Below are 26336 nucleotides of genomic sequence, written 5' to 3'. Positions count from 1 at the left end.
TCGGGGGTTTCCCGAGGGGGTGCTGCGCTCTTTGGTGTCGCCGTGGTGAAGTCGCGGCGAGCTTGTGGGGCTGCAGCGGGAGGCGGAGAGGCGTGCGGAGTGGCCACATAGGCAAAATGAAACTTGGGCCGAACCATTGTCAATCGGAGGGGAAGCCGCTGGCGGACGGTTGAGCGGAGAGCGCGCTATTTGTAAAAATGGACGAATTCAGGAGGTGATCTGCCGCCGTGGCGACGGGGTCTCAGCCACACGCCCGGCCGATGCGGTTCTGTGCTGGGCTGACGACGGCGCTTAGGTGTGAGGGACGGGCGGGGACGTGCGGTGCCGAGGCAAGCGGTATAGGCGCAGTGTTGGACTCAGGAGGGCGCGCACTGCTCATGCTTGCGGGCTATTTTCCCTGAATTTTCCAAACTCGCGGCCGCGAAAATTGTCCCCGTCAAGTATTCGCGTTCTCTGTCCTCTACTGCAGCTCTGCCGAGGCCAAAGCTCAGCCAGATGCGTGGCGTGTGGAGGCTCCTGGCGGATGTGCTCCGGAGTACGTCACTGCTGGTCACGTGACCGCTTGACGCCATTTTCAGTTTTCGGGCGGCGAGGGGTTCGTGCACACGTCCTGAGTGATCTATCAGGAGGAGCAGCGGTCCAAGGATTGTGTCTGTGAACTATGGTGGAGCCTGAGGCTGACCTGGTGAATCTGAGATAAACAAACTGGGTGAGACAGAGAGAATATGTGTGAAAGTTGCGGTTAGAATTTGTGGGGCTCCAAAAGGGGTTTTTCTTACACGACACAGGCGGTGTGGAGTGCCTTCAATACTCTTCAACACCCGTCAATTGTGCTCGAGAACGTGATTCGGAGGCTCCAAAGTCCACCTGATGGATGGGAAGAGTCCGTGTGGCTTTTTCATTGGCTTTTCTCTCTGTGGGGGCGCCTCGGAGACTCCGCTGGCGTGCGCGCGTGTGTGTGCGAGATCCCCATGGGATATGGAACAGGGGAGTGAGTGAGAGGGGCTGCACAGAGATTGTGGGAGCGAGTGAGAGGCATTGAGAGAGTGAGATTTTATGTGTGCCAACATAGAATTCCTCCGTGTCTCAGAGCCGCGAAGGAGGGAGCGAGACCACGGGTGCGAGCGAGAGGTACACTGGTGGCAGCTGTGTCCGCTCCGCAATGGGGCCCCGACTCTCGTGCATCTAATCGTCAAGATGGCGTCGGTGAATTAACACTCTCTGGCTCTGGGTTTCCCGGGGGTTGGCGGACGGGGTTGCGGAGAATCCCAAGAGGGGGAGAGGTGTGTGGGTGGGATTTTCATGGGAATTGACATGTTCATTTCATCAGCTGACTGCTTAGCATCCTGATCGCTGAGATACTCGGGGGAAATACTGGATTTTCCTGCGGAGTTGAGCTGAAAGAATAACATGAATGTTGTTTCTCTCCACCGACATAACCTCTGATTTGCATGGCAATGTTTTTGTGTGTGGCGCTTAAAAAGGTAAACAAAGCGATTTAAATGGTTCAAAATCAACGGATTGAGAGCAGAATATTTCAGTAATCTCTTGGGTATTCCGCTGGAGAAATCATGTGGCAGAGAGCCATGGGAAGATTCTGAAGAAAGGTATCAACCTTGGGTTTAGGAAATGGGGCCGCACCACGACTTCCATCATGGCCGTTTTAACATTTCCACACTCCTCCTCTCGCTCGCACGCCAGTGTTTTTCTCATGCACCTCCGCGTGAGTGTGGTAGAGAATCTAGAGAGTTTGGATTCTCCCTGGTGTTGGTGCCTCTCCTCGCGCGTCTCTTGGCTCTTCCTCGTCCCCTGTGCCCCTTTCCGGCGCGCCGCTTTTGGGCCCTGACACGCTGCGCGCGTGTGTGTGCACAAAATGAGCCAAAAAACCAAAGGCATTGATTGCTACACGTCTTCCCTCGCGCGGGTGTGGAGATCGATTTCTCTGGAATGGGATGGGGTGTTGGAAATGGGGAAAGGAAGTGGGGCTGTGTTGGCATATATAAACTAATTAAAGTTGTCTTTACTCATTTGCAGGGGAGACTGAGAAAGTCACCGATCGGCAGAGTTCACGTGAAAGTGAAGACAGAGAGAGAGAGAGAGAAAGAGAGACTTTGAGAAAAGGTCTGCAGGATAAGAATATTAGGACAATGGGTGAAGTGAGTGCTAATTCGAGTGAAAATGCCACAGAGAAGATGAATGGTGACATAAATGGTGGATGTGATGAGGATGAAGCTATGGATGTGGACTCGCAGTCGCAGGATGAGTCGGTGACGACGTCGCTGAAGGAGCAGAATATTGAGGAGGTGACGACGGCCGATGAGGACAATGACGAGAGCACTGTGGACTCACAGACGCACGATGAGGATCCACTTGGCGGTGGAGAGTCCACAGGACCGGCGAATCCCTCCGAGGATGCTGCGAAGAGTGCTGACGACAGTGAGAAGATCAATGGTCACGGCACAGATGATGATGCCGTAATTATCCATTCAGATTCAGACAGCGATGTTGTGGCCACTGATCTGACTGACTGTGAGAAAGACAGGAATGGCACGGAAGTGCATGAGATTCTGAGCGACAAGGAGGATTGTGTGGTGATTGAGGACAGCAAGGATATGAGGAGGAGTGGAAGACAGAGGAAATCCATGGTCAAGGTGCGAGACTACTCAACTTATGACGATGATGATGTTGAGGAGATTCTGGAGGATCCACTCACTGATCGTCCCATGCTGAAGAAGCCCAAGATGCTGCCTCAAGACTTGTCTGTGACGCCAGTGAGTCGCATGTCGTCGGATTCAAAGGGACAAAAAGAGCCCACATTGGTGATTATCGACACAAATACGATGTTGAATAGCCGCACGGCGGGTAATTCGATGATGCAGAGCATCAAGAATGCTTCATCGGTGGTGAACTCCTCGAGTAGCACAACGTCTGGGTATTCTGTGATGCCGGTGGGTGTTCCGGCGCAGGGTGTTTATCCGCCCAACATCAGGGCGACTATCACACCAGTTGCACCGACAACGTCCTCCATGTCGAAGAACTTGACACCCCAGGCGACGATGCAGCCACCAGTGCTACTGCCAGCGCTCACGGATGACATGTTCGTCCTGGAGGCGCCGTCATTTATTGTGCCCTACATCTACGAGAAGCCGCCGGAGGATGATCTGAAGGATGTGGTGCAGAAGATGGGCGTGGAGTTGGAGGAGCTGCGCAAGAAAGAGGACGCGGAGGGCGGTGAGCACAGCGATGAATCAGACGCTGAGGCTGGCGGCAAGGAGGAGGCGACCAATGTGGAGAGTGAGAAGAGTGCCAAGAAGAGCTCGAGGAGGAGGCGAAAGAAGAATCCTGATGACTCGTGGGATGAGAGTGACACTTCCACGGATGAAGAGGCGTCAGACTCCGAGGAGAGGACCAAAGTGCTGATCAAGGAGGCGAAGGAGGATCTCGACTGCATTAAGAAGCACATCATAACGCCGGAGAGCGCCAAGGCGAGCGCTGCAGCGACGGAAGCGGCCAAAAAACCGTCTGATAACTACTTTGAGAGTCCACTGGGACAGTTCTTCATGACAATAGGGATTAATCTGGTGCAGGAGCACGTGCAGACGGATCTATTGCGACTACAGAAGAAGAAGCGCAATCAGGACAGCGCTCGATTGGGTCAAATTCAGACGGCCATCAATTCCCTGATGAAGAATCTTGAGATTAGCAAGGTGAAGAATGAGCCGTTCAAGTTCGACATGAAGCGTTGTGAATTCTGCAATTTCAAGACAGAATCCGCACTTGCTATGGCCAATCACTATGAGAAGCCTCACTTCAAGAACAATCTCTTTACGTGCAACTTCTGCCAGTTCAGCTCGCGCCTCATGCACGACATCATGTTTCACATGGAGGCGGTGCACAATATAAAGTGCAAGATGGAGAAGGCACTGCCGTACCACGTCTGCCCCAATTGTCCCTTCGAGGACAACGGCAAGTCCAAGATGGCCAGGCATGCGCTCAGCTGTGCGAAGAAGTTTGTGCCTGAGATGAATTTAGCGCCGCCCGTGGATTGGGAGCCTCCGGCGAAGATTCCCAGGATCAAGCCGAGGCACGGACTGGTGGGAACGGCCACGGCTTATCAGGTAATGCGCAGCTTTTGACTCTATCAATTGGACTTTCTTGTACTAAATTGAATCTCTCGCTCTTGCAGCAAATGGCAGCTCAGCAGCAGCGCGCCCAGGCTGTTACAATGCCGCGGCTCAGCATAAATCCCGTTAGTGCGATGCGAGGACGAGGGCGACCGCAAACAGTTACCAATAAGACACCAGTTGGAACCGTGTTACGTGGCAATTCCACCACAATGAGACCTATTCTGCCCACTGGAATGGTGCTCTCCAATAACTATCAGATGGGATCCACGCAGAATGCATCGATGATGCAACAGGTGAGTGTGTGGCGACAATGGCTTTCATTCAATCGCTCCCACGGTTGCTTTCGCTCTGCGTTGGCGATGTGAAACAGGGTCGATTATCCCAACGAAGAGAGACTTATTTATCAGGGGAAATGCATCATGAAGATCTTTGTCTCTGTCGTTTATTGATTTCTGATTTGAAAATGTCCCGATTTAATAAAATAGGAAGGATTCACTTGAAAATGCAATGGAATTCACTTTCGTGACGTCTGTTTGAAGCTATTTTGCATGGCAAATAGGGAAAAACGCGTCATAGTTTTTGTTTGTGACTTACGGAAATGAGTTTTGACATACGAGAAGGATTTAAAGGGCATTTTGGCAAGGGTTTCACAAAATTTCAGGAGCCAATTCAATTTCCATATCAAAAAAAATACAAAAAATCCTTCATTCTATCCGTATAATTTTTAATTATTTTCTACATATTATTGTATTGTTTTGAGCGAATAAGGACAATTTTTACTATTTTGACCACAGAATCAATGCAAGAAAACACATTAAAGTAAAAAATGGAAAGAACAATACAAAATAGTCAGGGAAAATTATGGTCTGAAGCTCAAATGTGCGATTGATGTTTTTGCCAGTGTTCAAAGACACGCGTACTATATTGATTGGTGGTGCACTCAGATCTACGCCCACAACTTCGCTGAAAATGCTCCTTAGCATACCTTCAGTGCATATTCATGTGCACTGAAGTGGAGGCCATCAAGGCTGCTTGAAGACTTAATGATTTGAAACTTTGGCATTGCAGAGAATTTGTATTGTGAGCAAGTTTTCCTTTTGCAATGCTAAACGATAAATCTCACCCTTTTAAAATTGCACAAGTTCTTTAAATCTAAAAGTTAAGGGATTTTCACTGGAAAAGTTGCCCTAAAGATGTATAGAAAGAAAAAGGAAATATAAATGTAATGTATTGCAGGGAAATCAATGTAAGAACTAATCGTAGTAATCTCGTGTTCATGCAATTGTTTGACGAAAAATATGTTTTAAAATATTAGTTCCTTGGACGCTTAAAGAATCAATTGGTAATTAACGGAAAAATACTCGAAAAAGTATATTAACTGTTTTTCCTTGAAAATCTCACCAATGTTTCGAGTGTATTAGTTGGACTTCAGTGCTCGAAATTCCGTGAAATCAGTGAGTTAGAGACGGGGAAAGAGAACGCAAGAGAAAGAGAGAGCGAGAGGAAGAAAATCACAGCAAGAAAAGAAGACGTTGAGTTTCTTCTCGGGTTTGGTTGGGGGGGAAAACGGCGGGAGCCGCAGAGGCGGTGAGAGGCTGAGTGTGCAAAGAGAGAGAGAGGATGGGAGAGATGGTGTGAGAGGGAAAATGTGGTGTGTCACGATGGGTGAATATAATTCTTGGAAATGGTTTCAGGTGGCGTCCGCGACGAGCAAGACGAAGAGTATGCAGCAGCAGCCGAGCATTTCGATCACGCCTTTGCCGCGCCAAGGCAGCACGACGATGACGCCGGCGGCATTGCAGGCGGCGGCAGCGGCCGCGGCTGCATCCACTGCGAAGAATCTGAAGCCGGGTCAACATCCGGGCGCGAGTGGGGGCAAATCGACGTTCGTCATTTGCGAAATATGTGATGGATACATTAAGGACTTGGATCAGCTGAGGAGTCACATGCAGTGGATTCACAAAGTGAAGGTGAGTGAGGGGGAAATGTCGCTTGTGGTCTGGAGTTGTGAGCTGAAGTTGTTCTTCTTTCTGTTAGATTCATCCAAAGATGATCTACAATCGACCACCGCTGAATTGTCAGAAATGCCAGTTTAGATTCTTCACGGATCAGGGCCTCGAGAGACACTTGCTCGGCTCTCATGGTTTGGTTACAAGTTCCATGCAAGAGGCTGCAAATCGTGGCCAAGACTCTGGACGGTGTCCCGTTTGCGGAAGGGTGAGTGCACAGAAAATGCTGCTCTCCATTTCAGTTGTTTCTTATTAATCCCTCTGCCGTCTGAACTCAGGTGTACCAGTGGAAGTTGCTTAACCACGTGTCACGAGATCACAATATGACGTTGAAGCCGGCCCATCTGTCCTACAAATGCACCGTGTGCACGGCGACATTTGGGATGTACAAGCAGTTTGAGAATCACGTATACTCGGCCCACAGCACAGTGGCGAAGAAGGCGATGGACGGCAAGAAGGGCAGCTCGTCGTCTTCAATGGGTGGATCACACTCGAAGAGCGGCAGCTCGTCAAGCAGCGGAGATTCTCTGCTGAAGCCCCTAAAGATCAACGATGAGATCACAATTATTCCTCAGCCCGCCACGAAGCCCGGCAAATCGCATCCCATGGAGATTGAGAGTCATGTTATAGGTGAGTGATTCACACTCTTGGCATCTCCTCATCTGATAAGCTCAGTAGACTCTGATGTAGATTATTCGCCATGGGGGAAATCTCGCGGGAGTTTTTCACAATGACTCAATTTTTGGTCTATTTGTGCTTGTGCGGGTATAAATGAATGATTTGTGACACTTTGATATCTTCTTGATTGCAGATTAAAAGAATTCCAAGAGAAGGTGGAAGGACAAAATGCCGAGAAATTCCTCAAGCTGTGTTTTATAATAATACATTTTAAGGTGAATTTGAAGAGAGCGAGAATGCGCGTGTGTGATGGGAAATGCAGAAAAGTCTACTCCAATACTTCGTGTGCGATCCATCGGGAGCGAACAGAAGGATAATAATCTTACAAATAATTATTTAACTCCTCTATTATGTCTAGGTAATTACAATAAAAATCTATTTTAAAACTAGCAAAAAAGCGACAGAACAGATTTGATTATAAGGACAATTTATTATGGGGATTGTATTGCCAAATTGGCGGATTTATTTCCCTTCGATTTTCTGTCTTTGGATTTGGTTTCAAGTGAGAAAAAAAATGCGTGAAATGTGTGAACACAATTTCTTTTTCTTCTGTAGAACATTGATTTTGCATTGTTTTGTGGAAATTTTTGAATTTCTTTCTTTTGGTAACTTGTACTTTGCTGACACAGGAATAAAAATAGTCAAGATAGCAAATGGATATAATTGCAGCTGAAGCGAGGAGTAATAAACGATGCAGTAAATAGTTAGAGTGCCTTGAAAATGAGCGCACCCCACAAAAATAATCACAACCAGTTCATGTAAAAATAGAGAAAAGCCAAATTTCAATCTGTTTTTATCTCTTCTGCTAAAAACTTTCGGAAGATGTCCATGTTTTCCTTAATTTTAACATAAATTTCATTTATTTTAACTTGAATGTTGATATTCTAGGACACAGGAAAGATAAGGGAGATAAAAAAGCTTATGATGAGATGTAGAAAAATGCTTTTTATGTTTATATACTGGGCAAAAAAAGAGAGAAGTACGATAGAATGTATTAAAAAGGCAGGTGTAAATATATAATGATCTTACGACAGGCTGACAAATGGCGCAAAATCCATTTGCAGATAGAGAAAAAAAAGAACAAGATTCCGTGTGAGACTATTAAAATAAATCTCACCTCTCGTGGATATTAATTGACAGAGAGAGAGAGAGAGAGAGAAAGAGATAGAAAGGGAGAAAGAAGACGAGGAACTAGACATTAATATATAAGTTATAATTTAATTTATTAATTTCCCGAAGATTGTATCTTTCTCATATTTTACAAATATGTATTTAAAGAAAAATTAGAAATTATGAGACATCCTAAACAGGGAGGGTAAAAGTTGTAAATCATATGAGAAGAAAATACTTTGATACGACAAGGATAATGAGAGAAAATGGAAAAAACATTAAGGAAACTGATTACACTGAAGTGATGTTCATTTGAATCTTTGTATTCTCGATCCCTCCCCGACATTCGTAATAATATTTAATCAGTAAAAGAGAATGAGAGAGAGGAAAAGAAACACTTTTTTATGCTAACAAGGAAATTATTTCCCCCGAAAGTGAAGAAAATGGATATACAGAAAAATTTACAAGTCAATAAGTGCAGAAAATTTAGATAGAAAACACTCATGTATAGAAAATAAAAGAAATGATAACAGGACAAATGCAAATCTTTTAACTTCTCCCCGATTTTCGATTGGACTGAGAGACTTTGGAATACGCGCACGCGGATTTCAGCGAGTCGCTGCTGTCTTCAATTGATACTTGAATCATATTTTCATCTTGTTTGACCCTTATTAGCTCAAATTATCTGAGAAGACGTTCACTTCGTGATGTGAATGATTTTTCTTTTTGCAATTTCACACAGGAAGTCTTGATTTGCAAACACTCAAATTTTTTGATGCCAAAAAAATTTCGGAAGAATGAAGAAATCGACTTTTCTTGCTCCTCATCTCAGCTATTCTTCAAACCGATTTTAAACTGCTTAAGGAATATTTTTGAAGTAGTTTATCTTAGAAAACTACCATCAGTGTTATTATTCCTGGCACGAGTCTGTTGAATCTAAGCCTCATATTTGCTTCAGCACTTCAGCGTGTTTTTGCAAATAAAAACATTCCTAGAAATTGTAGCTGAGTAAATTTTTCCACTGGATTTTTATGCCAAATTATCGACTTTTCTCTAATTTTAGCTTCCTCGTGCGCTTCCAATTCACACCTTTTCCTCCATTGAATAACTTTCGGTGGGACGAAAAGACGGCAAACATTTTTTTCTAAAGAATTGTTCTGTTCATTATTTTTTACAATTTACATTTGTCTCTGTACATAATTTGACTTTGTAATCAATTTACATAGTACATTTAACATATTAACAGTCTTTAAGAGAGAATTACGCGCTAATTTTATATGTAAAAACAATTATGCTATGGAAGATGATCGTGTGATGCGGGCGTTGGATTCTACAGAAGATCACTCAGAGCTTCCGAGAGCGGTATGTTGTTGGACGTCTCAAGGTTCTCAATGGCTGGGATCACATTGCTAACGACGGGGATCTTCGTGAGGTCGTCCTCGTCCAGGTACGTGTTCAACTGCTCAAATGTCACGTTCTGTGTGTTGATGACGAACATCGATGACTCACTCCTCGTGATGTTCACGATGGTGCCCGTGATGGGGAGTGTCTCGAGGATCTCCTCCGGATGGTCCACATCCACAGAGCCCAGATTCACCGGAGCGATGCCTGTCAGCACCTGTCCGCTCACGTTTGTCTGCACCGGCAGCGGGATCTCGCCCAGATCCAAGTGTGTGTCATTCTTGTGGGCGTTGAAGAAGGTCAGATCGACACGTTCATTACTGGAAAAAGACATCGGTCAATTAGATTCAGTCGATTTGGGTGTGATCGCACGCAATCGCGCTCGAGATTATAGACTTACATCAACTCAGTATCATTTGTGGCGGTATCTGTCTCATTTTCAGGTACATCAGTGAGGATTCCAATCTCGTAGACAACGGCCCGGATCACGTACAGGTCCTTGAGTGTGCCATTCTCCGTGGTGTTCTGCTCGGAGACCAGCTCGGCCAGCGACAGCTCAGATTGTGGGATGCTCACGCCGTCACCGACTGGCTCCGCGGGCAGGGACACAGTTCCACCCGTGAGATCAATCACCGGCAATCCACTGGCAATCCACAAGCACCCGCAGAAGATGGCACAGAAAACTGGGACTCTGATGAACATCATGATCGCGATTTGTATCTCTTGGAGGATATTTTGCTGTATTCACTATTGTCTTGCCTTCCAATCTCTGACTGCTGGTGAGGCGCGATCGGTCTGTTTTATACCCAAAGTCATTCAGCATAGGGTGTCTAATTAAGTTTTGGCGTCAACCACTCGCGAGATGAAGAAGTGATCCACTGAGAGTGAGCGAGATGCGGCCACTATATGAATCAGCGCCAAACAAAAACTCGCGATCGGGCAAATTGTGTGAATAGATTGTGTCGTCAGTTGATGATCAACATTTTCACACACGAAAGACATTGGTAAATATTGTCAAATGTCCCACAGGCGAAACAATTTCCCTTATTTCAAATCATCACTCATCATATTGCGAGACAAATATAGCGTGGCAGTTTAGCGAGTGATCGAGGGGTGAAGTTTCACATCAACAATTAACACTTCCTATCTTGCCTATGATCATCTTCGTGTGGATCACACGTGGCCGAGGTGGGAAGGTGATCTGATCCCTTGTCTTTCCCCCAAATAATGCCACTTTGTGAATCCTTTGGAAATAAAGCTGCGCAGCAGAGAAAAACGTGATCATGTCCAGCACGATCGCCAGTATTTGTATTCTAGCAAAAAAACTAATTTCTCAGTGGAAAAATTTCTCATTTGCACCCTGAGCGTATAAGGATTGAATGGAAAAATTACAAACGACAATTTACGCAAAGATCAATTAGAACGATGGCTTTTTGTGAGCGACCCACTAAAAAAAAGCCATCGTCATTCGCCACTGGGGCACGCTCATGTCTTCATGGAACAGAAAACTGCGCGAGAGAAACACAATTCACGTCATTTTACACAAACTCGACAGAATTTTAATTAATTTCATAAGTTCAGTCCATAAGAATGTGATAATTGGTGAAAATTTCTCGGTGCTTCGGGAAAAATGTCGTCACTAGAAGTGAAAAGTGACCACAATGAGTATTGCGGAGTTCTCATGAGGCATTCTTATAATCCAATAACTCAAATTAGCGAGAAATTTAGTTGTTAGCAATGCAGATGCTCGACTGACATGATAATGAAAAGTTTAACAAGAAGTTCTAAAAGACAAATAGCGAAAGCATAAGAATAGTTTGATGTACAATCGTCAATGAAAAATAATTATGCTTGATCATATTTGACTTTGAGGGAGTTTCAGAATGTTTTTCTTCATATCCAGAAATATTAGGATCAACCTAGAAATCTCCATGGGAATTCCGTCGATGTTCAGTGTCAGAAGTGATTCCGTGTGATCGCTATATTCTTATGATCTTCGCGCATGATCATAAAATTTCGGCGGAATGATTAGTTTTGACTGGTGATTTTGGAAGAAAAAGGCGCCAATCAAATTCTCACTCCGCTGATCAAGGATCGCGCGTCTCCGCAACACTTTGGGAGCTATATTGGGAGCCACGTTAATTGCATGAGACGACAGCAAAACGCGTGTCTCTCCTAAAAATATTGCCTCAGAGATTCGTCTCTTTCGCTCCTGTCTCGCCGCCAGTGAGAAGCCCCTTCTGGAAGCTCTGATTTATGTGCTACTCTCAAGTATTTTAGTAACAAATTATCACTGATCGCGTCAGTCCGGCAGATCATTGTATTCGGTGGATTTTTTTTCTGCGAAAATCCACCAACTTCTCTGTGTTGCGCCGTATAAAATCCCAACACGTCCACTCATGCGACTTCAGTTGATCATTTTCCAGATAACTTGAGCCAGAATGAGGATCTTACTGGTGAGATATAATCAAAATCATTTCTTAAAGCTTCTGATCTGATAGACTTTCTGCACTTCTCGATAGATATTTGCGTGTGCCTTTGGCGTGTGCTTTATCGGTGCATCGCCTGTTGTCTTCCCGGACGAAGATAATAATGGATACTTTGCTGTTGAGCAAGTGATCTTCAATCCTGACACTCTGCATGTGGCTGAACTTTTGGCTGAAGCCTCCGAGAATGAGGAGAGTGTGGCTCATGAGAGTGAAGCAGAGCCGCCAAAGCCAGTTAATGATCTTTCAATTCTGGCCCCGATAGCCTTCATTTTGAAGCCAACGACGGAGAAGGCGAAGCTCGTGGATTCATCGGAGGAATCCTCAGAAGAATCATCTGAGGAGGTTCAGAAGGAGGCAACAACTGCAGCTCCCCTGGAGAACACTTCATCATCTTCAACCACTGCTAAACCTGTCAGCACAAAAGCACCGTGCAAAGATCAAGATTCTGGTGAATCTCCCTGCAAGGAAGTCCCAAAGCCAGTGATCACTGAGGATGAGAAGGACGATCTGAAGGAGAAGGCAGCTGAGGTGGAAGCCGATCCGGTCATTCTCACGCCCAGTGTTAAAAAGTAAAGCAACAAGGAGTGTCTTCATGTGATGCAATTCCATCTCAAATATTCTCTCAATGCTGTGTAAATAAGGTACTAAATGGAAATACATAAGTTTTATAACGTGTATAACTAGTGACTGAAAAACTGCCAATTAGACTCTTTAGCACTCCAACAAAATACTGATACACGCTGTGTAAATCACGTTGAAAAGTACCACTGATAAGCAATGCTCAGTTGAGACAGACGTAAAAACCATTCGACCATTTCCACCCTGATAATCTCATCAATGAGGCTGTTGAAAAGTGTTATCGAAACCAATGACTCACCTTTATCACCCCCACGGCAAGCTTATCAGGCCCCAATGGTCCTTAACTACCTGAATTTATAGTCAGTCAGACTCACTTTGCTGCAAACCACCGAATAATTCAGTCTCTAATTGGCCCCTTCAACTTCTTGAGTTCAGTGAACAGTTTAAGATCTCTGCAATGGCCAGCTGTACCACGAGAATTGCGTTCCTTCTCGTATCCGTGTGGTCAATGGTGAGGATTCTGCAATTAAAGCTTATCAAATTATCGATCAAGAAGTGATTAAATGGTGAAGGCAATTAACCTTCACTTCAGCTTAATAATAAAGTGCATTTTATTGAATGTTTACGTGTGAAAGTTTCTATCATAAGCTCATACATTTCAGGCTCAGGGTGCTGGATATCTCATAGCCGCGATCCTGGGCATGAGGGCATATGATTGTGCCTTCGATATGAGTGTTACCCAAGTCAAATACTTCATCCATCTCCTCTACTTCAGACGTAAGTCAATTACAGAAGGCCCTCAAAAATTCTCTCTCTTATAAAAATGAATTTCTGCTCACAGATGAAGGATGCGGAAACAGTACAATTGATTGGGATGCTTTGCAGATTTATCCCTCACCAGAGGTAGATATTCACTTGCCAGTAATCACTGAAGCCGTGGAGAGAACGCAGGTCATCCTGATGGTATATCTTATCACGAGCATCCTGTGGATTGTGACATCGATTATGCTTATCGGTGAGTAACATCGGTGTCCATATGTGAGTTTTATAGCCTGATAAACACATTTTTCCTGCTCAGTTGCGGTGTTTTCACCCTGCATGGGTCGAACAGCCTTCAAGTGCTTCATCTACCCATGGGCTCTTGTGTGTCTGTTCATCTTGCTCCAGGATGTGGCCGCCACTTACTTCCACGTTGTGGATATGATAGATACCTGGGTGAGTTTTTGAAGGCACTTCGCATTGGCAACTAAACTAATTAAATACTATTTCTTCAGGATGTTTCGGGTCTCATTGAATTCTTGGGAATTCCTTACGAACCAGAGTACTATTTCTACTTCAATGCTATCCCGCAACACATTTTGGTTCTCCCAGCTCTCATGATGTCCCTCTTATCCAGCAGAGCGGTCATTGGATGGTTTATAAACCTCTCCATCTTCATTTACATGTGTATCAGAATCCACAGGATCAAGAGGAAGCCACTCACGCCGGGAATTGTCAGTGATCAGCCAATTTCTGCAACCACGGCGACTCAACCCACTGCGCCTTATTCACAACAAGTCGTCATTCCCCAAAATCCAATGGTTCAGCAACAGAGTCTTCAGCAGACTGCAATCTATCCTTCATTGTCATCGATGAACGAGCCAGGGCCGTCTGGAGTTAAAGCTTAAAGAGCCAAACGAGAGAAGCTCACAAGATGCCTCACGACCATTTGTAAATAAATCGCAACTCATGCCAATCATCAGTATTAAATTTCATAAGAAACTAACGAGTTTTGCTGATAAATACAAAGAAATATTGATACGAAATGTATTTTTGAAATTGGATATCAATCTTCTCTAGGTGGAGCCCGTGGAGTCTAGTAAAGAATTGATTGATAATAGCTTCATTTGTATTTAATGACACCACAATCAATTCCAGGCACAAATAGTTGGTCCTTGAGTACATCCTTGGATTGTTTAAAACAAATTTTCCAACACCGCAGATTGGTAAATTCTAAATTCATTATTAAACAAATCGTCCAACGTCGATATTCTCTAAAATATGCAAAAGCGATGCAACTATCAAAGAGTTGCACCAACTTCTAGGTTGTGAGTGTCTCTATTGATTTACGAGGCGCATCGCGCCCTGCATTGGTGAACGAGGAAGTAATTTCTATATTTCTTACGACAAACTCTCAAAATAATGAGGTTTACTTGTGGAGACGTTTTGGCGAATTTCATTCCAATTAAATATATATGTAATATTTATCTATCATAATATATGTATATATTACTGTCATATATACTGTCATCAAAATACTAGAATGTGTGTTACTTTCCATACGAACACTTTACTTTATAGATGGGCAATTTTAGAAGAAATTATACTTAATAGCGAGGGTTAAATCATTATTCCTTTCTTATCATGATATTCTATAGAAAATCTACACATGGAAATAGAAATAAATAGGATACCTTAAGCTACATTTCAGTCAGTTCCTATCAATATCCCTAAAGCTCAGTCCAAAAAATGAGTGAAAATAGTGAAACTGTGGAAGAAATATCACTTCAAAAATTCGACAGGCTGAATAAATTCTTTGAAGGATGCATTTTAATCATAAATCTTGGAATTCGAAACCCTAAACTTCGCATTTTCAACTATATGTTTCCTCTGGTTTTCTTCATAAGCACTTGCTTCAACATTTATCAAATTATTTGGTCTTTTGATAGTCCCAATCGCGTTCAAGTTACTTACACAATCATTTTCCTGGCAGTTCATGTGCAAAGTTGGGGAAAGTCACTAATGATGGTTGTCAATTACGAAGATATCAAGAATATTTTCATAGAATTGAGAAAATTTTACACCGAGGAAGACAATCTCTTGGTCAAAGAAGCGAGACGTCGTCACAATTCAACCCATATTCAGGGCATCACTTATGGAGTCATGTAAGTTTACTGGAAAAGACGAAAAACTTTCAGAGGACTTTATTTTCCGGTTTTAACATTTTGTAGATTTTACTGGACTATGTTCTGGTTCTCAGAAATCCTCCTTCAAGTTTTCATCCGAGAAGTTGGCGGAATACCTTATCCAATGCAATATTACATCCCTTTCCTCAGCCCATCTAATCCTTACTTTCATCTGACAAATGCTATATTTCAAAACATTCTCTTCTTTGCTGGTCTCACTGTAATGGCAGGAAGTGATTGCATGATCATCATGTTCGCTTTTCAATTCCGCAGTGAATTAGTGTCCTTAGAGGAAGTGATTTCCAAGCTAGAAGACATTGAAATATACAAGAAGAACAAAGACATCTTGATAACAGCTTATCGAATGCACTTAAAATTGCTGAATATGTTTCAACAGCTGTCCGATGTCTACTTTTACATGTCCTTCTCTCAGGTTTTATCAACATTTATCGGAACGACGTTTTTATTTTATGTCGTCGTCATGTATGGCCTAGATATCGCTCATTTCATCATAATAGTGGTGGTCATTTGTCAGATATTTATCCTTTGCCTCTTCGGTGAGATCATCTTTGCAAAGATGTCTGCATTACCGAATGCTCTCTACCTCACAAAATGGTATGAATTCACACCGAAGGATAAATGGAAACTGCTGTATATCCTTCACAACGCCCAACGTCCGTGCGGCCTTAAAGCTGTCGGCATTGTGGATGTTTCCATCTACACGTTCGTTGAGGTTTGTAATATAATTCACTTTTTAGGTTTTAAATTTCTTTGTCGTTGTGAGAATAATGAGTATTTCCAACAGCTGGTGAAACTATCAGGATCTTATTGCGCTATTTTTCATGCCCTCAGCAATAAAGGCACTTCTACTGGACAGTGAAGTATTCATTCTTCATTGGAGACGAAATTGAGAGATTTATTAATCACTGCAGAAATCACAGGAATTACACAAGCTTAATGTAACAAAAATTACTTTGTTTGATCAAAGTATTAAATTCACATAAACTATTCACCAAAGTACTCAAACACAAGTTGTATAAAAAATGTAAATGCAGTGGCACTAAATGTAACTACATAAAGAAGAAAAATGTCACTAATGCTATCGTCCTTATGTACTCTCCAAGGTACTGTCATTATAAAGCATGGAATGGTTACAATTGAAAGAAAAGATGTGACTCTTAATTTTCGTTGAGCACTTAATCTTCAGAAAACTCCACATAATCAATTGCAAATCATCAAAAATTCAATAAGAAACTATTGAAATTGCTTTCGAAATACAGAGGAATATTGGTATGAGTATATTAATGAAATTGAATATCAATCTCTAGATAGAGCGCGTGAATCTAGCTGAAGCATTTGTATTATAAATGACATCAAGACCAATTTAAAACAGATGGTGAGTTCCTGGCCATATCCTTGTACTCATTCCACATATTTTCCTACACTGCAAATTGCTATTATTTCGCTTAAAATTGCCTCCACTTTCTCTGGGGTGGCAAGAAATTGATAAATCGTATATTGATTTTCCGAGACATAATAAACATCATCTTTTATTAACGCAATTGAAAAATTTATTATGTGACTGCGGTTTTTAATATTTTACTACATTCTGTGCACATGTCGATATTTAATGAAAAATGAAAGAACACCTAGAACTTTCAGACAGTTGCACCAACTTTTAATCTGTCTATATTTCATTTTATTTGTGTAACGGGGCGCATCGCGCCCGCAATTGTTGATATTAGAAGAAAAAGCTCATGAATCGGTTCAAAGTCCAATGAGCTACAAAACATAGGTTTAAAAAGATTAACTAAATCTAGTGAGATTTCGTTGAGAAAATGTTTAATATTTGGCTGTAGTTGAGAAAAGAATTACGAGTAACTTTGCAAACTTTACTACTACAATCAATCAATTTCTGGTTTCACACTAAATTATCATTCAATATTTTCAAAGACATGTCCTCTAAAATACCCTGAATACTCCAAATATAGAAGATGAAGATTCAAATTCATATGCACACTCTGCTTTTAGTTGTTGTCATAAATTGTATAATAAATTGATCATTGGTTTTACCTCCTTTTTCTAACCGTAGTTTCAATATAAATTATATATAGAAAAAGGGAAATAAATAGAATAGCTTAAGCCACGTTTCGAACAGTGCGTTTCAATATCCTTTAAGCTCAGGTCAAAAAATGAGTGAAAATAGTGAAGCGGTGGAAGAAATATCTCTTCGAAAATTCGACAGATTGAATAAATTCTTTGAAGGATGTATTTTGTTAACTAATCTTGGCCTTCGAAACCCTAAACTTCGCATTTTGAACTATATATTTCCTCTGATTTTTTTCATAAGCACTTGCTTCAACATTTATCAAATTATTTGGTCTTTTCACAGTCCTAATCGCGTTCAGGTTACTTACACAATTATTTTCCTGGCGGTTCATGTGCAATTCTGTGGAAAAGGACTCATGTTAGTGATTAATTCCGATGATTTTAAGGATATTTTCATAGAATTGAGAAAATTCTACACTGAAGAAGACAATCTTTTGGTCAAAGATGTGAGACGTCGTCACAATTCAGCTCATATTCACGGCATTACTCTTGGAATCACGTAAGTTTTATAGGAATGTTTAATGTTCAATTACTTTTAAATATTGCATACCTCTCTATCTTACAATTTTCTTATAGATCTTACTGGATTATGTTTTGGTTCTCAGAAATACTTCTTCAATTTTTCATTCGACAAGTCGGCGGTGTGCCTTATCCAATGCAATATTACATCCCTTTTCTTAGCCCGGACAATCCTTACTTTTATCTGACGAATACTGTATTTCAGAGCTTTGTTTTCTGTGCTGGTTTTATGGCAATCTCTGCCAGTGATTGCATGATCATCATGTTCGCCTTTCAATTTCGCAGTGAATTAGTGTCCTTAGAGGAAGTGATTGCTAAGCTGGAGGATACCGAAGTGTACAAGGAAAACAGAGATATTTTGATAACCGCCTATCGAATGCACTTGAAGTTGCTGAATATGTTTCATCATCTCACCGATATGCTCTTTTACATGTCCTTCTCGCAGATCTTATCCACTTTCATCGGTACGACATTTCTCTTCTATGTCGTCTTCATGTACGGTCTCGATATTGCCCACACCGTAATAATCGTGATGGTTATTTGTCAAATATTCACCTTTTGTCTCTTTGGAGAGATTATATTTGCAAAGATGTCTGAATTGCCGAATGCTTTCTACCTCACCAAATGGTATGATTTTGCACCGGAGGATAAATGGAAACTTCTTCATATCCTTCACAATGCTCAGAAACCTTGCGGCCTTAAAGCTGTCGGCATTGTGGATGTTTCCATCTACACGTTCGTTGAGGTTTGTAATGTGATATTTGTACTTTTAAGAGTGGTGCCTTTTGAGAATAATGAGTATTCCTTTCCAACAGTTGGTGAAATTATCAGGATCTTATTGCGCAATTATTCATGCTCTCAGCAACAAAGGCACTTCCACTGGACAGTGAAATATTCATTCTTGAAATACACAAATATCTTTAGTTATAGAGCTTAGTACACTGTGTACAAATGACAGGAAGTGTGAACACACATTTGTGATACATCAGATAAGTGTTATATGTAATAAGAGTTTGTCAAGAGTAACATATAATATTGACTGCATGAAAAAAAAACAATATTTAACAATCAGTTTGTCAAAATAGGCGCAGGGCTAAAATGTCACTTTTCAAGCAATAATTTTATCATCTTCTCAATGTAATTAAGAATGGTAAGCTCAAATTTAGTGGAATTTTCTAAAATACGAAAGGTTTAAGAAAAAATCTTATGCGTTGTGAGATGTTGTTCAGGAAAACAATATGCCAGAAGAACCTGCAACTTGAGCTACGATCAAAATCGGCTCTTAAATTGTTATAGTGAAATTAAATTAAAAGAAATGTTAGAAATATTTAGGAATAGTTTTAGAACTAAAAGAATTTTTCTTTTCGTTTTCAGTGGAAGTTTTCCACATATTTTTGGCCGATTTGGTTAAGGACTCAACTTCATATGCACACTTTAGTTTTACGTAGATAGTTGTCATAAATCGTTATTCTTAATTGATCTACTTTTTCTTATTGTAATTATTGATGGAAATTTTAAAAAGAAGTAGGTAATAAATACGATAGGCAAAGCGACGTTATGAACAGTGCGTTTCAATCGTTTCAATAAATCTATAGATCAAAAGGACAAAGGAATGAGTGAAAACAGTGAAACTATGGAAGAAATATCTCTTCGAAAATTCGACAGGCTGAATAAATTCTTTGAAGGATGCATTTTATTCATAAATCTTGGAATTCGAAACCCTAAACTTCGCATTTTCAACTATATATTTCCTTTGGTTTTCTTCATAAGCACTTGTTTCAGCATTTATCAAATCACTTGGTCATTTAATAGCAGTAATCGCGTTCAAGTTACTTACACAATCCTTTTTCTGGCGGTTCATGTGCAATGCTGTGGAAAGGCAATAATGCTGGTGGTCCACTGCGAGAATCTTAAGATTATTTTCTCACAACTGAGAAAATTCTACACTGAGGACGACAATCTTTTGGTCAAAGATGTGAGACGTCGTCACAATTCAGCTCATATTCATGGCATCACTTATGGAGTCATGTAAGTTATCTGGGAATGTTTGATTCTCAATTTCATTGTCTCTTACAATTTTCAGAGCTTATTGGATTATGCTGTGGTTCTCAGAAATCCTCCTCCAAGTTTTCATTCGACAAGTCGGCGGTTTACCTTATCCAATGCAATATTACATCCCTTTCCTCAGTCCGGACAATCTTTACTTTCATCTGACGAATACTGTGTTTCAGTGCTTTATCTTCTGTGCAACTCTCACAGCGATTGGAACAAGTGATTGCATGATTATTATGTTCGCTTTCCAATTACGCAGTGAATTAGTGAGCTTGGAAGAAGTGATTTCCAAGCTAGAACACATCGAAATGTACAAGGAGCACCAAGATATCTTGAAAACAGCTTATCGAATGCACTTGAAGTTGCTGAATATGTTTCATGAGCTGTCAGATATTCTTTTTTACATGTCCTTCTCGCAGATCTTATCCACTTTCATTGGAACAACTTTTCTCTTCTATGTCGTCGTTATGTATGGCCTAGATATAGCTCATTTCATCATAATAGTGGTGGTCATTTGTCAAATATTCACTTTTTGTCTCTTCGGGGAGATTATATTTGCGAAAATGTCTGCATTTCCGAATGCCTTTTATCTCACCAAATGGTATGAATTCACACCGGAAGATAAATGGAATCTTCTTCATATCCTTCACAATGCTCAGAAACCTTGCGGCCTTAAAGCTGTCGGCATTGTGGATGTTTCCATCTACACGTTTGTTGAGGTTTGTAATGTGACATACTTTTGAGAACTGTTACTTTTGAGAATAATGAGTATTCCTTTCCAACAGTTGGTGAAATTATCAGGATCTTATTGCGCAATTATTCATGCTCTCAGCAACAAAGGCACTTCCAGTGGACAGTGAAATTTTCGATCTCTTACTTGGCGGGAGACCAATGAACGGTTGTGGAGTTCATCGAAAATATTTTGGAAGTTAAAAGTTTCTTGACACTAGAGGAGTGCAGGAATTACACATTGTCTGTATCATAGTTTATTTAGAGCATGAATTCTTTAAGAGAATAAAGTATTATTGGAAATATATCGTCAATTCACAAATAGTATGTCTTCTATCGTTGGCTTTGCGCATGATTTCATAAATTACTATTAAATAAAGAGCCCTCAAGTGTATATTGAATTTTGAAATGCCTTGATTTTAATCCTCATCCGATCTTTAACCCCTCCTTGTATTTTATATACTCCATTGTTATTCACACGTAATTTTCTACCTCAATAATTTAGTGGTGGAGCATAAAGAACAAGATAAAGAAGAAAACACAAATATATTCCATCCTTCACTTTTACTATGTTCAATCAGAACCTTTCATAAACGTTTGCTTATTGGAAAGATTATGGCGTAATAATCCTATCAACTGAAGCATTTTATAGTAGTGCACTTTGATAAAGTGGATTCTTAAGATGTAATTTTTACCCAACATTTTTCACATGCTGTCGGAAAACACCGGTTAACACAGCAGACACAATAAAGTAACACGAGAGGAATAGAGCTTATTAAACTGATAAGCGTGATAGTGGGCAATTGGAAAGCAAACTGCTCGCTTTATCACATCTTCGAATCAAACGTATTTACTGTGCCTTGTAAACTTACTTTATGACACTAAAAATTCTATATGATCTTTGTTAATTATGTCACTTAGAGCATTCTTCATTGGCAGAATTCTCATGCTTGTTTGTGAACTTGAGCATTTTAGCAGTGTTGATGACATTTTATACATACATGTTCGTACTTGAGATGATTTTATTTAATTAGGAAGGTGTGAACTCATTTTCGGTTGATTTTCCCACTTATTTCGTGGCATTGCGAAGCGCAGAGCTTCAAGATCAAGTCTGGGAGAAAAAAAACAGAAATGCGTGTAAATCTCCCTCATAAATTTGTTGTTTTGAGCTGAAAGAATGAGAAATATTTGTGATAAAAATTCCACTGGGACTCTCAGTGAATTTACAATTTTTCTTTTCAATTGACTGCTGTTTTTTTACACATAGTGTGTCACAGCTAAAACACAAATAAGTTGACTCACCTTGACCCAAACACGGAGACAGCGAGTTTCTTTCTTCAGCCATTTTTTCATATAGCTCTTCAATAGACACTGTAAATCATTTCATTGAGTCAGCGAGAAAATATATTAGACAGACATTCATTTATCGACGCAAGTTCTGGTCAATAAAAACATACGAAAATAGGGACAATACTCGGACATTTGCAAAGAGAGTGAATGTAATTAATGAGTCATGACAATTGCCGTGGATGAGAAAACATAGAAGTGGTGAAAGATGAATAAAAATCACACTATCTGGACTTTATCAGTGGAAATGGTGATAAGATGAACACTTTGCGTATTATTCGGTGGACGAAAAAAACCCACTCGTATGCGTCATGAGGCACTTGAGGTACTCTCACCTGAACAGCTTCTATTTACCAGTATAATTTAAGCGACACACTCTACATTTCATTTATTTACTTGCTGACAGAGTGTCTCATTACAGAAGCCTCACCAAGTGTATTAATCTTACAGTTAGTTAAATAGATGAAGGAGGAGACGATTAAAATTTTAAATAAAAATACTTTGAGTGCTCTTATCGATGGTTCATCAGCTATTTAATGACGTAAAAAACTGTTCGATTTTCACTAATTCATTTACCTGCCAAAACTTTTTGTTCTCGAAATGGAACACTGTGTATTTTTCCTCATTTTCTTTCCTTCTTGAAATTCGCCTTCTCGGTAATTTCACTACTTTTCAGTGTGTATATTGCTTTTTTCCAGAAGAGATAAAAGTGTTTGTATTTTTCAGTGGGAAAAATAGAGAGAAGACTACTCTTAGCTCTTCCACACATCGCGATGTTCTGCAAATATCACTATCTTATCGTGAAACATTGTTGAATGAGAGATCCAAACACAGTAAAAATAGTGAATGCTGAAGCCCAGGAAAGTCTCTCGAGAATTACACCTGCATTTACAGTCTCGACTGATCTTTCCAGTGAATCGCACCGAGTTCACTGGCTCACGGGCTTCTCTTGTCGTGAAGAGAAAATCTTTGTAGAGAAAACAAAATCTGTGTAATTAAATTCTAAACAACTCTGGATATTAAAATTACATAACGAGTCCCCCCACGAAGCGCAGAAAACAGTGAGATCGTCAGCTTTTCTCAGTGTCATTTGTGTGTAAATCAGCGATCTTGGCAGATCACGCGAGTGGAGTGAAATTCTATACTGCGGTGTGCCTGGAATACAATGGGAAAGACAGTGAGACGAGAAGTGTTAAATGTGGCTTCCTAATCTAACCATTGTCCAATGTGCAGAAAAAAACTTATCACCAGCAAATTAATCACAAAACCTTCCTATTATTGCCTCGTGTTATCGCCACCAACTTACGCTGCGCCTCTTCTGCGTCTGTGATCGATAATCACCCCCGAAAATGTACAGTCAATGAGTTTCACTCGACCACACAACATCGATGACGAGTGATTGCGCCGAGGATCAGCCCAGGAATCCATCGCCAAGTCACCATCCAAGTGGTCATTAGTTCAGCACTTATGTTCTGATCATACGTGTGAGTGAAGAGTGGAAAAAAGCGAGACTTGAAGGTGAAAATGGCTTGTGGACTTCGTTGCCTAATGCTCTTCACGGGACTTTTTGCCTTGGTAAGTAAACAGTGGAGTATTTGCACACTTCAGCGAAAAGATCACGGTGCCCTCTTTCAGATTCAGGCAATTGGTTTCCTGATAATGGGCATCTATGGCATTCTGGCGCACCAATGCGACGTTCAAATGGACACCTCCCAACTCAGTTACCTAATCTACCTCGCATACTTTCGGCGTGAGTGTCCATAAGTTTTTTTATTCCTTATCTGCCCCCAAATCATCCATCTTTTCACCTGTTCTTCCTCCTGAAAACAGATGCACAGTGCGGGGAAGTGAACTGGTCACTCCTGGGAATCGACATTCCGCCAGGAGTGCAGGTGATAATGCCTGATGTGTCCGACGTCGCCGTCAGGATGCAGATCTTCATCAAGATCTACATCGTCTTGAGCTGTGTGTGGATCCTCACATCCATCATGTTTATAGGTGAGCATCTTCTGAGAATCAACAAAACTCTCACCAACACACGGAGAAGTTCAGCGGAAAGCATTCGCGCGATAGCGATCGCGCGCGGAGAGTCACTTTGTCAAAACAGAGGTGGTCAAAAAAAGTGGTCATCGCGTGATCAAATCTCAAATGTCGTTGAAAATTGTCCGAAATCTTATCAAACTGCCTTTTAAGAAGATAATGATTTAATGATCACCAATATTTCAACACAATAGACATGTCTTTATGGGCCTCTTCAATTGACGATTGTGCGATCTCCTTTTCAGCTGCCACGAGCTCATCCAGCTTCAGCAGATCATTCCTGCGATTCTTCTGCGTCGCCTTTGCCATCACCTGCCTTCTCAATTTTGTCTTTGATCTCATCTCCACGGGCTTTCATATATACGACATCACATGGACAACGGTGAGACATTCAGTTGATCAAGTGCTTTGAGAACAGAGAATTAATGCTTCGATTTTCGCAGACACTTATGAACTTCCTGGAGTTCATTCAAGTGGAAAACAGAGATCAGCTGCTGCCGTATCTGCAAGATGTCTCCATTGTGGCACTCCCCATTCCATCCGTCATCATGGCCGTGGTCTCATCTCGTGGCGTTATAATTGCCATAATTAACTTCACCGGAATGATCATTGTCTTCATGTCCATGAAGAAGCTGGAAGAGCACCTAGAGAAGAAGTCCCCCAAAGTTCTCAGAGCGCCAGACTTTGGGTATGACAGACAATATCCACCGTCAGAGATGGTTCAGCGGAGAACGGCTGACCACATCTCTCAGCATCCGCCACAACAACAGCCTCAATCCGTTCAGAAGTATGTCGCTCCGGTCCAGACTCGCAGCAGATACGAGGACGCCAATCCACATCCTTATCAGTACGATAATCACACCTATCAGGCAGAGCCAGTCTCAGCGCTGAAACCACAACCGATCGTCACGACTGAGAGAAGATTCTTGGAACCCTTGAAAGGCGGTGAGTCTGAGGATTCAGCTTCCCACTCCAGAAGCACTGAGATCAGTCCTGAGCATTCTCGGGACTCTTCCTACGTGGGCTACGGGAGGATTTCCAACGATAGGAGACACCCAAGAGAAGAGGAACCACACAATCCCGTGATCATGAGACACACCAAGCCTGTCGGCGGCTCCCTGAATCGCGACGAGAAGCCACAGATTAGGAAGACATACTCAGACGCCACCAGATTCTCCCAACAAGCACCGCCCGAGGAGCTACGTAGTCAGCTGCCTTGGTCATACTTCCAAAGTCGCCACGAGGTGAAGCGGCCCAAGAAGATCCCGGAACAGAGCAATGACGAGATTCCGCCACCAGTTCCTGTGCCGGACTACACACTGCACTTCCCTAGGAAGGGACGACCGGGTCCTCCGCCACCGCCCAAGCCAACCAAAGAGAGCATTGAACGTGAGTGAAGCCACGATGACTAATCCCAATAATCTATCGACTCTATCAGTCCTCAAATTCCAACATTTCCGCGTTTATCGCAGAAATGGAATTTTTGTGAAAACTTTAATCTGACTGGGGTTTTTGTGTTAGTATCCTGGGAAAGAGGTCAGAATGTGGGCCATCAGATTTTGTGTTGTTCTACATTTGGGTGCCAACGATGGTCAATCACGAGTGGGCGTGGCATTTTAGTGGGAGGAATTTTGCCTGTCCTATCCAAAATATTGAGAGTTAAGCTTATTTGTTTTTTTTTATTATATCTTATTTATTATCTTATTTTATATCTTATTTATTTGTATCTGAATCAGTTTCATTATGAAATGAAGTTCTTTTTCTCTCTCTACAATTGCGAGACGTAAAATATCGTAGCGAAGCGACAGAAAACGAATTCCATATCCAGTATTGAACATTGACAAAGCCTTATTTGTCTTACCACCACAGTAATTCATTTATAATTATGATAAAAAGTGACATATGTATATCTATTTATAAATCTATAATTATATTATCAGCAACAGTACTTGAAATATAATAAGAAACATATTCCCAGTAGAACAATATTTACAAAACACTCATCAATTAATCTTAATTGTGTGTCTTCTTCAATTCGCAGGATGGAGTGGACCTGAGGTTCATTACTGAGGTAAAATCATTCGAGAAAGCCCCACTTCTGCCAAAAATACGGCCAAAGCCGAAGAAGGAGAAATCAATAAATATTTTGTGTGATAAGAAAGTTATCTTTGCTAAAGCATTCGATAAGATTATACCTTGTAT

The 26336-nt window shown here is 41.4% G+C and overlaps 7 protein-coding genes across 7 annotated transcripts; 6 read left to right on the top strand and 1 right to left on the bottom strand.

Moving 5' to 3' along the window:
• The first annotated feature begins 573 nt into the window (after window positions 1-573).
• LOC132259594 (uncharacterized) lies at window positions 574-8463 on the top strand. Its single transcript, XM_059757294.1, has 7 exons — window positions 574-709; window positions 2035-4118; window positions 4187-4420; window positions 5822-6097; window positions 6165-6344; window positions 6415-6766; window positions 6948-8463. The coding sequence occupies exons 2-7, from the start codon at window positions 2148-2150 to the stop codon at window positions 6950-6952; spliced, it is 3018 nt and encodes a 1005-aa protein (XP_059613277.1). The 5' UTR covers window positions 574-709; window positions 2035-2147; the 3' UTR covers window positions 6953-8463.
• Window positions 8464-9071: 608 nt separating this feature from the next.
• On the bottom strand, window positions 9072-10195 carry LOC132259633 (uncharacterized). Its single transcript, XM_059757344.1, has 2 exons — window positions 9726-10195; window positions 9072-9645 (listed from the first exon to the last, which is right to left on the bottom strand). Exons 1-2 carry the CDS (start codon window positions 10028-10030, stop codon window positions 9255-9257), a joined length of 696 nt encoding a protein of 231 aa, XP_059613327.1. The 5' UTR covers window positions 10031-10195; the 3' UTR covers window positions 9072-9254.
• Window positions 10196-11719: 1524 nt separating this feature from the next.
• Window positions 11720-12494, top strand: LOC132259908 (uncharacterized). Its single transcript, XM_059757724.1, has 2 exons — window positions 11720-11781; window positions 11848-12494. The coding sequence occupies exons 1-2, from the start codon at window positions 11767-11769 to the stop codon at window positions 12385-12387; spliced, it is 555 nt and encodes a 184-aa protein (XP_059613707.1). The 5' UTR covers window positions 11720-11766; the 3' UTR covers window positions 12388-12494.
• A 172-nt stretch (window positions 12495-12666) lies between these two features.
• Window positions 12667-14122, top strand: LOC132259162 (uncharacterized). The gene is made up of 5 exons (XM_059756714.1): window positions 12667-12904; window positions 13056-13170; window positions 13235-13408; window positions 13472-13608; window positions 13668-14122. Exons 1-5 carry the CDS (start codon window positions 12851-12853, stop codon window positions 14058-14060), a joined length of 873 nt encoding a protein of 290 aa, XP_059612697.1. The 5' UTR covers window positions 12667-12850; the 3' UTR covers window positions 14061-14122.
• Window positions 14123-15177: 1055 nt separating this feature from the next.
• LOC132259161 (uncharacterized) lies at window positions 15178-18856 on the top strand. Its single transcript, XM_059756713.1, has 4 exons — window positions 15178-15317; window positions 15384-16071; window positions 18172-18711; window positions 18782-18856. Exons 1-4 carry the CDS (start codon window positions 15178-15180, stop codon window positions 18854-18856), a joined length of 1443 nt encoding a protein of 480 aa, XP_059612696.1.
• Window positions 18857-19851: 995 nt separating this feature from the next.
• Window positions 19852-20878, top strand: LOC132259160 (odorant receptor 85b-like). Its single transcript, XM_059756712.1, has 3 exons — window positions 19852-19994; window positions 20050-20737; window positions 20804-20878. Exons 1-3 carry the CDS (start codon window positions 19852-19854, stop codon window positions 20876-20878), a joined length of 906 nt encoding a protein of 301 aa, XP_059612695.1.
• Window positions 20879-22984: 2106 nt separating this feature from the next.
• On the top strand, window positions 22985-26295 carry LOC132260397 (uncharacterized). The gene is made up of 6 exons (XM_059758469.1): window positions 22985-23669; window positions 23730-23844; window positions 23925-24092; window positions 24380-24516; window positions 24578-25523; window positions 26176-26295. Exons 1-6 carry the CDS (start codon window positions 23619-23621, stop codon window positions 26202-26204), a joined length of 1446 nt encoding a protein of 481 aa, XP_059614452.1. The 5' UTR covers window positions 22985-23618; the 3' UTR covers window positions 26205-26295.
• Window positions 26296-26336: the final 41 nt, after the last annotated feature.

The sequence above is a fragment of the Phlebotomus argentipes genome, unplaced genomic scaffold (assembly GCF_947086385.1).
Source record: "Phlebotomus argentipes unplaced genomic scaffold, Phlebotomus argentipes genome assembly scaffold_18, whole genome shotgun sequence".
Classification (NCBI taxonomy): Eukaryota; Metazoa; Arthropoda; class Insecta; order Diptera; family Psychodidae; genus Phlebotomus; species Phlebotomus argentipes.
The sequence above is the reverse complement of the archived record's forward strand: the minus strand, read 5'-3'. Positions and strand labels throughout refer to the sequence as shown.

What these genes read in the sequence shown, in the direction of transcription:
- LOC132259594 (XM_059757294.1), top strand. Translation starts at nt 2,148, where the DNA reads ATGGGTGAAGTGAGTGCTAATTCGAGTGAAAATGCCACAGAGAAGATG. An exon ending in GAACGGCCACGGCTTATCAG is followed by an intron (nt 4,119 to 4,186) that starts GTAATGCGCAGC and finishes TCGCTCTTGCAG; the next exon opens with CAAATGGCAGCTCAGCAGCA. An exon ending in ATGCATCGATGATGCAACAG is followed by an intron (nt 4,421 to 5,821) that starts GTGAGTGTGTGG and finishes AAATGGTTTCAG; the next exon opens with GTGGCGTCCGCGACGAGCAA.
- LOC132259160 (XM_059756712.1), top strand. Translation starts at nt 19,852, where the DNA reads ATGCTGGTGGTCCACTGCGAGAATCTTAAGATTATTTTCTCACAACTG. An exon ending in GGCATCACTTATGGAGTCAT is followed by an intron (nt 19,995 to 20,049) that starts GTAAGTTATCTG and finishes TACAATTTTCAG; the next exon opens with AGCTTATTGGATTATGCTGT. An exon ending in CCATCTACACGTTTGTTGAG is followed by an intron (nt 20,738 to 20,803) that starts GTTTGTAATGTG and finishes CCTTTCCAACAG; the next exon opens with TTGGTGAAATTATCAGGATC.
- LOC132260397 (XM_059758469.1), top strand. Translation starts at nt 23,619, where the DNA reads ATGGCTTGTGGACTTCGTTGCCTAATGCTCTTCACGGGACTTTTTGCC. An exon ending in TCACGGGACTTTTTGCCTTG is followed by an intron (nt 23,670 to 23,729) that starts GTAAGTAAACAG and finishes GCCCTCTTTCAG; the next exon opens with ATTCAGGCAATTGGTTTCCT. An exon ending in CACATCCATCATGTTTATAG is followed by an intron (nt 24,093 to 24,379) that starts GTGAGCATCTTC and finishes TCTCCTTTTCAG; the next exon opens with CTGCCACGAGCTCATCCAGC.
- LOC132259162 (XM_059756714.1), top strand. Translation starts at nt 12,851, where the DNA reads ATGGCCAGCTGTACCACGAGAATTGCGTTCCTTCTCGTATCCGTGTGG. An exon ending in CCATCTCCTCTACTTCAGAC is followed by an intron (nt 13,171 to 13,234) that starts GTAAGTCAATTA and finishes TTCTGCTCACAG; the next exon opens with ATGAAGGATGCGGAAACAGT. An exon ending in TGGATATGATAGATACCTGG is followed by an intron (nt 13,609 to 13,667) that starts GTGAGTTTTTGA and finishes CTATTTCTTCAG; the next exon opens with GATGTTTCGGGTCTCATTGA.
- LOC132259161 (XM_059756713.1), top strand. Translation starts at nt 15,178, where the DNA reads ATGGTTGTCAATTACGAAGATATCAAGAATATTTTCATAGAATTGAGA. An exon ending in GGCATCACTTATGGAGTCAT is followed by an intron (nt 15,318 to 15,383) that starts GTAAGTTTACTG and finishes AACATTTTGTAG; the next exon opens with ATTTTACTGGACTATGTTCT. An exon ending in CCATCTACACGTTCGTTGAG is followed by an intron (nt 16,072 to 18,171) that starts GTTTGTAATATA and finishes ACTGTATTTCAG; the next exon opens with AGCTTTGTTTTCTGTGCTGG.
- LOC132259633 (XM_059757344.1), bottom strand. Translation starts at nt 10,030, where the DNA reads ATGATGTTCATCAGAGTCCCAGTTTTCTGTGCCATCTTCTGCGGGTGC. An exon ending in ACAAATGATACTGAGTTGAT is followed by an intron (nt 9,646 to 9,725) that starts GTAAGTCTATAA and finishes GTCTTTTTCCAG; the next exon opens with TAATGAACGTGTCGATCTGA.